Here is a 9568-nt window from a genome sequence, read left to right as displayed (position 1 = left end):
CCGTTTGGGGGTGCAGAGTTATGCACACAGATGCGCCAGTGCGGTTGTATCACATAGATGTCATTTAAGATCATTTGTAATGGTCTGAATACCTCCAACAGCCCTATGGGCTCCTCCCGGCCTCCACTTGGAACAGCTGCAAGCTCTCACAGCCATTTCACAAACCTCTGGGAAGAAGCTTTGTTTCTGTACTTCTACGAACGTACAAGGGTTGGGGGGGGGGTAGTGTTGGTCACGATTTAGTAGCAAAGCTGAATAATGGATAAAAAGACCTAGGAAGTAGTTTGGGGACCCGGCCAAGTGGTTTCTTAGGGTTCTATTTCCTCATCTAAAGCTCGGGGTGGTCATATCTGCTCTGCAAACACTGCAAGGTGTGTCAGGAGAAGTCAGGAGATAAGGAATGCGACCAACATAAAGTGATAAATTAGAAAAAAATACTAGCAGCGGCTACTAATGTTTAGAAACAGTAGCAGAAGGAAAAGATAACGAAGGGAAACGGCTAACACAGGCGCCAAGCAGGTGCTGGATTCTATTGGTTTCCTTTCCTGTCCCCGTAGGGGACACCCTCTCTCCTGCATGGAGACACCACCGCCCAATAACGTCAGTCTCCCTCTCGGGAACCGCAGCCGGGAACCTGCCGAGCGGGCGCGGCGGGAGAGCGCAGACCTGCCCGCGGCTCAAACTCGCGCTCCGGCGCCGGCGCCCCGGGCGGAGCGTGCGCGCTGCCTGCTGCTCCGGCCGAGGCTGCCTGGCAGACGCTGCCCTAATGCTCCTTCACCGAGAAGCTTTCGCCCCCGAGGTCCCGGGCGCCCGGGGCAGAAAGAGTCTTGGCCACCGCCCGAGCGAGCCGAGTCTTCAAGGTCCTCTGCGCGCTCAGCAGGCAGCCGCGGCGTCACATCTCAGCTCTGCCCTCCCGGCTGAGAAGAGAGCGCCGGGTTACGGATGCAGGTTTGCGGGGAAGATGCTCTCCCGCTCCCGCGCCTCCCGGGAAGGCAACCGAGCGCGGGCCTGGCCGCCCCGGGCCGCCGAGCCCGCGCCGCGCGTCTCTGCGCCACCTCCCGTCGTCCCTCCCAGTGTACCCTCCCGCCGCAGTCCAGGCCCAGGTTAATTCCCTGCGCTTGCACGTGAGCACACACAAGTTCCCCAGACACGACCCTTCCACTCGTCTCCCTGGAGTCCAGCTTTCAGAGGAGTAACCTCCCAGCCCCCGGGGCAAGGTGGCAGGGTACAGGGAGCAGGGCGAGGAGGGAGATATTGCACGTTTCAAAGGCACCAAAATCAGCCGCCAATGCTAAAGGGTTTGCTTCTTCGGTTTCTGACAAACCAGTGCAGTGGGGTGCCTGCTCGACCGACCGCTGCCCGGGCCGCCCGGGCCCTGGGCTCACTTTGCTCCTGGTGCAGAGTTCCCGACGCAGCCCTGCTCTGCTCACACCGGCTCCTTCGCCCCCTCGCTGAAGTCCGCAGCCCGGTGGATGCTGCGCGCAGCCTCGCCTGGGAGGCTCAACGTCGGCTTAGGCTAAAGCTCCAGAGCTCGCACCGGCACCTCCTGTTTATGGGGCCGCCCCACCACCACCACCAAAAGACGAGCCCCTTCCGTAGCGCCGGGATCCCTGCCCGAGCGCGGGGGAGGGCGCCTCCCCCTCCCCGCCTCGGCTCGGGGTTTACTGCAGCAGCCGGAGGTGACAGCGACGCCTGAGCCGCTCTGTTGCTCTCGGAGCCCAGGCGTCCCCCGCATCCCGAAAGCGCCCCTGCCGAGAGTCTGGTCCCCGGGGAAGTGCGGAGGAGATTCAGGAAACCAAATTGTAAAATGTGGGAGCCTGCGAGCTGCATCGCTCCCAGCACTAGCCCAGTCGCCCAGGACTGAGAGTGGCCGCGTAGGAGAACTTGGGACCGTAGAGCCGGGGGGGAGGGGAGTGGTGCAGCCCGCGTCCTCCTCTGCCAGGAGTAGCTGGGAGCGTGCGGTTGGACACAAGTTTGCGTAGGAGTGTTTTCCTTTTGTCAATAATTAATCACCGGGATAGCTCTGCCAGAATTGGAGTTTTAGCAATAGTCCAGAGGGCGGGGCCGAACACCCAACTCCTGGAGGCTCGGCGGTGCGGGCGCAGAGGGGAGCTGGCGGCCGCCGGGGAGGAGCCACAGCGCCAGGGCTCACCTAAGCCGCCAGGAGAGACGCCGACCGGGAGGTAAGCATCTTCCAGAACGTCCACTTGAACTGCAAAGCAGCTTTAGTAGTTTAGAATTCCCGTCTTTACAGGGGGGGAAATGAATATTGATTTCTAATGCAGTTGACCATTTAAAACTGGATTATAATTTTAATTGTAATTACATTTACTTTTTACTACATTGGAAACTAAGATGTTTCCCCCATCAGTAGCCAGACTTTACCGTTGAAACTTTCCAAGCCAAAAGAAGACAAACTTACTTGACTAGTTATTTGCAATGGTTACCTTTGAGTAGTTCATTGGTAACTATTCAGTGAGAGGGGCTTGGTTTCCTTCCTAAATGTTCATCTTTATCTAGTGTCATCATGCTCTTAGTACTTTTTGCCCATAAGCTACTTTAGGCAAGGGTACACACCCAAATCAATTGCAAAAAAAAAAAAAAAAAAATAGGAGAATTTCTACCAAAAAAAATACATTTTGACATTTCCTCCTAATTATTAAGCAGTGTGTATTTTCTCAAAGATGCTTTAGTAATCATTTGTAAGTAACCAAACTTCTACACCTGAAGAGAAATGACTGTCTGGTTAACTTTGCCATGGGGGTGGAGAAGGTGGGAACTGGATGGAGAACTGTGTTTTAGATCGGACGCGAGATTTTACATGCCTTTCAACTAAAGTGACAGTCAACTAGTTGTCAATTCATGTGGGAGCTCAGCTCTTGATCAAATAAAGAATTTTAAGATGTCTCGCAACCCTGTAACTCGGTGAATAGGGCGCTGGCCACATACACTGCGGCTGGCGGGTTCAAACCACGCCTGGGCCTGCTAAACAACGACGCGGCTGGCGCCTATAGTCCCAGCTACTCAGGCGGCTGAGGCAAGAGAATCGCTTAAGCTCGAGTTGGAGGTTGTTGTGAGCTGTAACGCCAAGTACTCTACTGAGGGTGACATGGTGAGACTGTCTCAAAAATAAAATAAAAAAAGAAAAGAATTTTAAGAATGGTTAAATTAAGTCTTAGACTGCGTGGTACAATAGTTATCTTGAGTTAAACAAAAATCAAGAAATACATGATCGTTTTCGCTAGTGAACCTTTAAAATTTAGCCATAAAACTGTTAAGAGTCTAATACTTTAATTCCCACTTCTGAATTATTCCTATGCTTATAAGAAGAGCCATCATTTTAATGACTGTTTCAATGGCTCTGTTGGCTTTATAGATAAGTAGGCCAAAAACAACAAACTCTAGCAGGAAATGTATTGTCACTTTCATTATTCAGATATTTCTATACAGATGTTTAATGAAAATTAAGAACATTTTGTCAAACCAAATGCATGGACGTTCTAGGGAATCTGGATATGAAGTTGAAAGTCAGCCCGTCCTCCGTCCTTATTGGTTTGCTTAATTCATTTGTAAATTTGCAATAACTTTTATAAAAAATTGTCCTCCATAATTCGACAGCCAATTTTATATCCACTACATCAGTATAAACTATTTTACCACCAGGTGTACAAGAAACAAAATGTTCATCAAAAATTGTCCAAATGGGGCTCAATTTCCAGAATGGCGGTGTGGAGAGTTTGTGAACCTACTTGTTACAAAACAACACTAGCTGGTAAAAATTACAAATAAACAATCATTTAAAGCCCCTGGAAATTGTCCTGAGGAAATACAACAAATGAAGAAATATTCATTCAAAACATTCTTCTATACTGCAGTAAGAACTGCAAGAGTTTCTGGTATGGAAGCCAAACCCATTTCCCTCCAGCTGGGTGCAGTAGCGTTTCACTCACTCTGGCTGGTCAGTTCTCTACCCTGGGTAGAAACAACCAAGAATGGAAAGCTCCCTCCCAACCTAGATCCCAGTCTAGGGCTACAGTAGATCCCTGGGACAAGTAGGCCACCGGCATTTCTCATGCCCCCAGCCAAGGCTCTATGTCAGGCAAAAGCAACTGAGAGTTATGAAACTCTCTTTCTCCAACCTCCCCACGAAGTTTAAGGCAAAAGATGAACTCAACAACAAATACTCAAAGAATCCACTTTAACGTGGGCAAAGATAGATATCTTTCCAAAGAGGATGCACCAATGCCAGTTTGCACATGAAAAGTAGCTTTAGTAGCTTTAAGGAAATGAAAATCCAAACTTCATACCCACCAAAATGGCTGTGACTGTGAAAACGGATAATGCCGAGTGTTAGAATCCACACACAGAGACTGGAACCAGAATATATTGCTAGTAGGGATGTAAAATGGAAGAAATCCTCAACATGGAGTTGCTAAGTAGCCAAGCGATTTCACTTGTAGGCATATATTCGAGAGAATTGGAAAGTGGACTTGAACATGAATGTTCACAGCGCTATTACTCGTAATAGCCAAAACGTGGAAACAACCCAAGTGCCTACAGAGTGATGAATGGGTAAATAAAATGTGGTGGGGAAAGGAACAATTAAGTATCATTCAGTAATAAAAACAGATGGAGTGATGCGTCTACAATCTAGACGGACATTGAAAAGATTGTGCTTAGCGAAAGAAGCCCAGGTAGTATGTGAGTCCACTCAGGTAACACGTCCACAGTAGGCAAATTTGTATAGATTAGTTGTCGCCTAGGGCTGGAATAAAAGGTGAAGTTGGAGAGAAATGGGGAGTGACTGCTGACGGGGACACAGTGTATGGGGGGGAGTGTGTGATGCAAATGGCCTAAAAGTAACGATCATAATGTTTGCATACGTATGAATACATTAAAAACCACTCAATTTTGCACTTCAAGCAGGTGAATTGTATGGAATTTTATCTCAATAAAGCTGTTTTCAACAAAATTATTCAAAGTACTAAAAGAACAATTGGGTCGAGAACTAGGTGAACAGTTTTTATGAGGCTTTTTTTCTCAAGGGCCACGTTGAAATACACGAAGTAATTAAGAGTGGCACAAGTAACTCAGCTAGCCCAGTGACTCATGTACGTTTACATACCTGCCCAAGTTTTGTTTTTCCACTTAGAAATCATTTGAATGTCGTCAGTATAGTCCTTCAGTGAATATCCTTGCAATACCGTACCTTCCGGGCTCCATCCACTCAGCACATCCCCAGACCTTGTGAGGCCAGTTGTTCCTCCTGCTTCTGCGTAAGTCTAGTCTTCCACCAGTTCTTCAGGCCAGTGGTTGCATTTGTTTGGCCCACACTGGGTGAGAGAGGGAGGTACCTGAATCTCAGCCAAAAGCATCTCTGTCTTCTGTTCAGATTAACCCAGTTTAGCCAACACCAGATTGGCCCTAAAAGCCAAAATCTTGCTTTTAGGGAAAAGAAGAGCCAGAACAGCCACTGGGGTCCTCAGTGAACACTGCCATGTCCTTCTTGGAAGGCACCTGCTGTGTTCGTGACAACCTCAAATGCAGAGACACTCCCAAACAATGAATGCCTTCCTCTGTTCATCTTTTGTTTTGAGTTCCCATGAGCTACCGGATCCTATACTAAGAATCATGAAACTGAATAATAACACTTTGTCCAGAAATGGAAATAGAAACTCAGGAGTCTCAGAGTTTCATGGGTGTGACAAGCCACATTTGACCTTGCTGCCACCCAGTTCCGAGTACACCAAGCCAAACCATACCCTCAGCTCAAGGGGTTCAAGGCTGCCTGCATCAGGAAACCTCAAGGATTTTCATTCTCCTCAGCACAAGCTTGTCCTTTGTCCTTCCATAGATATATTTTTGAAGCCCGTACCATGCTGACTAAAGTGGGTCCCCTGTGGGTTTTGACCATCAAAGCTTTTGGAAAGTTCCTGCTATCATAGGTGCATTTTGTCCAATTAGAAGATTTCTATAAAATAATTTTTAATGTTCATTTACCTTTATGTTCAATACATGTAAGAAAAATCTGATCTTAGTTACAGTTTTTAATGTTGCTTTCCTTAGGATTAATAATTCATTTATTCAACAGATATTTATTGTACATCTACTCTGTGCTGGGATACTTCTGACACATCCAGACCCTGAATGAATAACAAACAAAACAGACAAAAATTCTAGGGATGTCAAATGTTAATCATAATACTAAGTGAAGTCTGTAGTATATGAGAAGAAGGTGAGAAGAAAATAAAACAGAAAAAAGAATTTTAAATTGTGGGATCAGGGTAAGAAGTAAGATCTTATAATTAGATAATGAAAATATCACACACAAACCTGGTTAGTGTGACTCTGAGACAGGCCACAAGGATTGTTTCAAGTTCCAAGTTAACTTCTCTCCTGGGGCTTTGGTCTCCTCTTCCTATTGGCTCTAACCACCAGCATTATTATACTGCTTGGATTTACCGTGCTTTCATTAGGGAAAGAAATTATAGTGGCCCCATCACATCCCATACAGGCATGAGGAAGACTGAGCCCAGCACATGCTCTACAGAATTACAACCTAAACAGAACACAGCTTGGTAACAACAAAAATTACTTTCCGTTTACTTTTGGCCTTTTCCTCTAGCTTTGCCCTGGATTCTTGTAGCTCCCAGGAGATCGTGGGGTAAATAATTGAGAACTGGTTCCCCAAAGTGAACATGTTTTAAAGAATGGAAGGTAGGGGAGAAGTCAAGGGAAGGAAAGTCTCTAAGGCAGACAGGTGAGAGGAGAGGAAATCTCTCCCAACTCCAGAGACTGAGCAGAACATCATTCCCCCCCACCCCAACCCTTGGAAAGAAAGAGGGAAAAAGCAACCAAAGAGTATCTTAGACTATCAGATTGTCCCAGAATCTCCACTCGGGGACCGCAGTTTAAAAGAGACCTGGGAGGAGGCCTTTTTCTAGTAAAATATAATGGGTAGTAGCAGCTTTCTTGGACTAGAGCTTTTAGATTATGACTTAAAAGGGAACATGGATTTGATTTTGCAAATCAAAAGGGAACATTTATTTCGAGCTTAGAGAAGTATTAAAAACTGTTCAGAGTAAAGATAGAAATAATCAAAAGACCCTTCCTGTTATAATGGAGTGTTGGAATTCTCATTCATTTACTCAACACATTCTAACAGTGCAGCAACTATGTGTCAGACCCCGGGGGAAGAAGACAAAAAGGGACCTTGCCTCAAAGACCTTACTTTCTAGAGGGTGCATTCTATGCCTTTTGCTACAAAGTCGCTGAAGAACAGGAATAGGACAAGTTTCTGACCTGCCAGCCTGACACCAGCCTGGCTGAGAGCCTCCTGTCTGTCCCCAGGACTCACTCTTCCCTGTCACAGCACCACAGTCTCTGGGTGATTGCTCAATTATCCTTCCTCCTTTCCAGAAAGTTGCCTGAGGACTGTGACCACGTCTATCTCACCGGCTCTTTACATCCCTCCTATGAACTTGCTAAATACTTGATTGAGTGGCTTAGCTGGCTGGAAGGATGGATAAATGGATGATTTAAGTGATGACTGGAACTCCTGGCATAGAGAGGCGGCCTGAGAGAGTGATTAAGAGTGAGTGCTCTGTAGTCACCGTGAGATGTTGGTCCAGTTTTTTAATTTTCCAGTGTCCCAGTTTCCTCATTCATAAAACTGGTATAGAATGAGGGCCGGTGCGGTTAGGTGAATTGCATAAGGTGATGCATATGTCCTAAACCAAAGTTCTAAAACAAATAGGTGTCTGCTATTATCATCGCTGGAGAATGACAGCCTTCGGGTGACAATTTACCATTCAGTATCGCCGTCCTGCTCTTTCAGCTTCATTATAAGGTTAGAGAATCTCAATCAGTAATGTCAAGCTATAGTCATCCCTTTGAGTTCAAGACTTGTGAAAATATTAAAAAGAGAATTTTGGAATAAATGTAATTTTCAACAAGAAAATTAAAAGGACTAGAAAAAGAAAGAAAGAAAAAAGTACAAGATGACATGTCCAAAGCAACTTTTCTGGGGGAGAGCTACCTTGACTTTCACACCTACACCCGCCATAGGTAGCCAAAGTCCCAGTTGGCGTTTAAATCCGGGAACATCCTCAGTGTGCCTGGTGGGATGCCGCACCAGGAACCATCAGGATTTACTGATGCGGAAAAGAACGGCAGAACAACAACAAAAACGTACTTGAGTCTTATCTCAGTGTAAGTTGCCGTGCTATGCTTTCGCCTCCTTTGAACATCATATCTTTTCTCTGTAAGACCTTTACTAAAAATTGTGACAGTGAGATGGACAACCTGAGACCCACCTGTGGAGCCCAGGAACTTTCACGCTTCCCTCTACTCCTATCAGAGAGAACAGACTTGGTCTCCGCCCCAGCTAAAGGGATCTTTGTAGGAAATTTAAAATATCACTCAAAAAAATTTTTAATCACCCAGACTGGAGACTCCGATTTCTGGCCATGCGATTTCTGAATTGTCAACCTGATGGAAAGCAAGTTAATATTCAGACGGGTGCCTGATGGACACACCCAGGCCCACTGTTCTGATCAGCTTTCCAGACAGAACCTTCCTTTCATCTCAAGGATTTTCTGTCATTATTCACTAGGACATGACTGCTATAAATCTGTTTGGAGAAAGAAATGAGAAAAAAAAAGATTTTTGAGTTGAATAGACTTAAGCCTGACAGAGTGCCTTCATGAATAGATAAATATATTTCCTGCCTGCCTTGGCTGATAATCAGAAACCAAATGAATACCTCAAGTACTTGACGCTGAGATAGGAGGAGCACTGAATTAGAGAGTTCATAGACTTTTTTCTGTATCCCATCTATATACCCCCTGCCATCTTCCATAGAATGATGAGGGTAGGGGTTTTGTCACCTGTTTAGAACCGTGCTAAGCTCATCGTAATGACCTGATAAATGTTTATGACATGAATCGAATAAATCATGAGATAACTTAAAATCTGTCCTGGTGAAATCATTAGAAAGATGATTAGAAGACTGTGTAACAACATAGATTAAAATATTTTGTGTACTATTAATTGAAAAAAGTTAGGATACAGAATCAAATATATATTATTATTACAACTAAGTGGAAATCCAAAATGCTAACAGTATGTGTGTGTATGGGGCGGGGGTTAGATGTTAAAATCGTGGGCATTTATATTTTTCATAATATTTTATAATTTGCTTTGTGATATTTCAGAAGAACATTTTATTTACATAATAGCAGGTGTGGTTTTAACAGTGGTTAAAACTATTAATAAACAGGGCGACACGTGTGACTCAAAGGAGTAGGACAGTGGGCCCATATACCAGAGACGGTTCAAACCTAGCCCCAGCCAAAAAAAAAAAAAAAACCTATTAATAAACAAAGAAATCATTTCTTTGTGCTTAAAAACCAACATTTATTTGCATAACAACAATATTTCTCTTAAAGTGTCAACAAAGTCTTCTGATTTAGCTGCTATTTTTATTTCCTCTCCCTTCACTAAATTGAATTTACTATACAAAAATCAACATTTGCCTCTCAAATATCCAAGAAGATCTCATTAACTT

General features: G+C 45.0%; 2 protein-coding genes across 3 annotated transcripts in view; both read left to right on the top strand.

Moving 5' to 3' along the window:
• The first annotated feature begins 942 nt into the window (after positions 1 to 942).
• On the top strand, positions 943 to 1599 carry LOC100958407. The gene is given in 3 exon segments (XM_012808108.1): positions 943 to 1301; positions 1303 to 1535; positions 1538 to 1599. Coding segments are annotated over 3 exon segments (654 nt in total).
• Positions 1600 to 2121: 522 nt separating this feature from the next.
• The window catches only part of SPTSSB (serine palmitoyltransferase small subunit B), a 31165-nt gene continuing 23718 nt past the window's right edge, over positions 2122 to 9568 (top strand). For both annotated transcript variants that reach the window (XR_002774549.1, XM_023516005.1), the window contains exon 1: positions 2122 to 2183. The gene's annotated coding sequence lies outside the window, so the exon portion shown is untranslated. The remainder of the gene's footprint in view (positions 2184 to 9568) is intronic.

The sequence above is a fragment of the Otolemur garnettii genome, unplaced genomic scaffold (genome assembly GCF_000181295.1).
Source record: "Otolemur garnettii isolate 467f Iridium unplaced genomic scaffold, OtoGar3 scaffold00084, whole genome shotgun sequence".
Taxonomy (NCBI): domain Eukaryota; kingdom Metazoa; phylum Chordata; class Mammalia; order Primates; family Galagidae; genus Otolemur; species Otolemur garnettii.
Note: the sequence above shows the minus strand (reverse complement) of the source record. Positions and strands in the feature narration are given on the sequence as shown.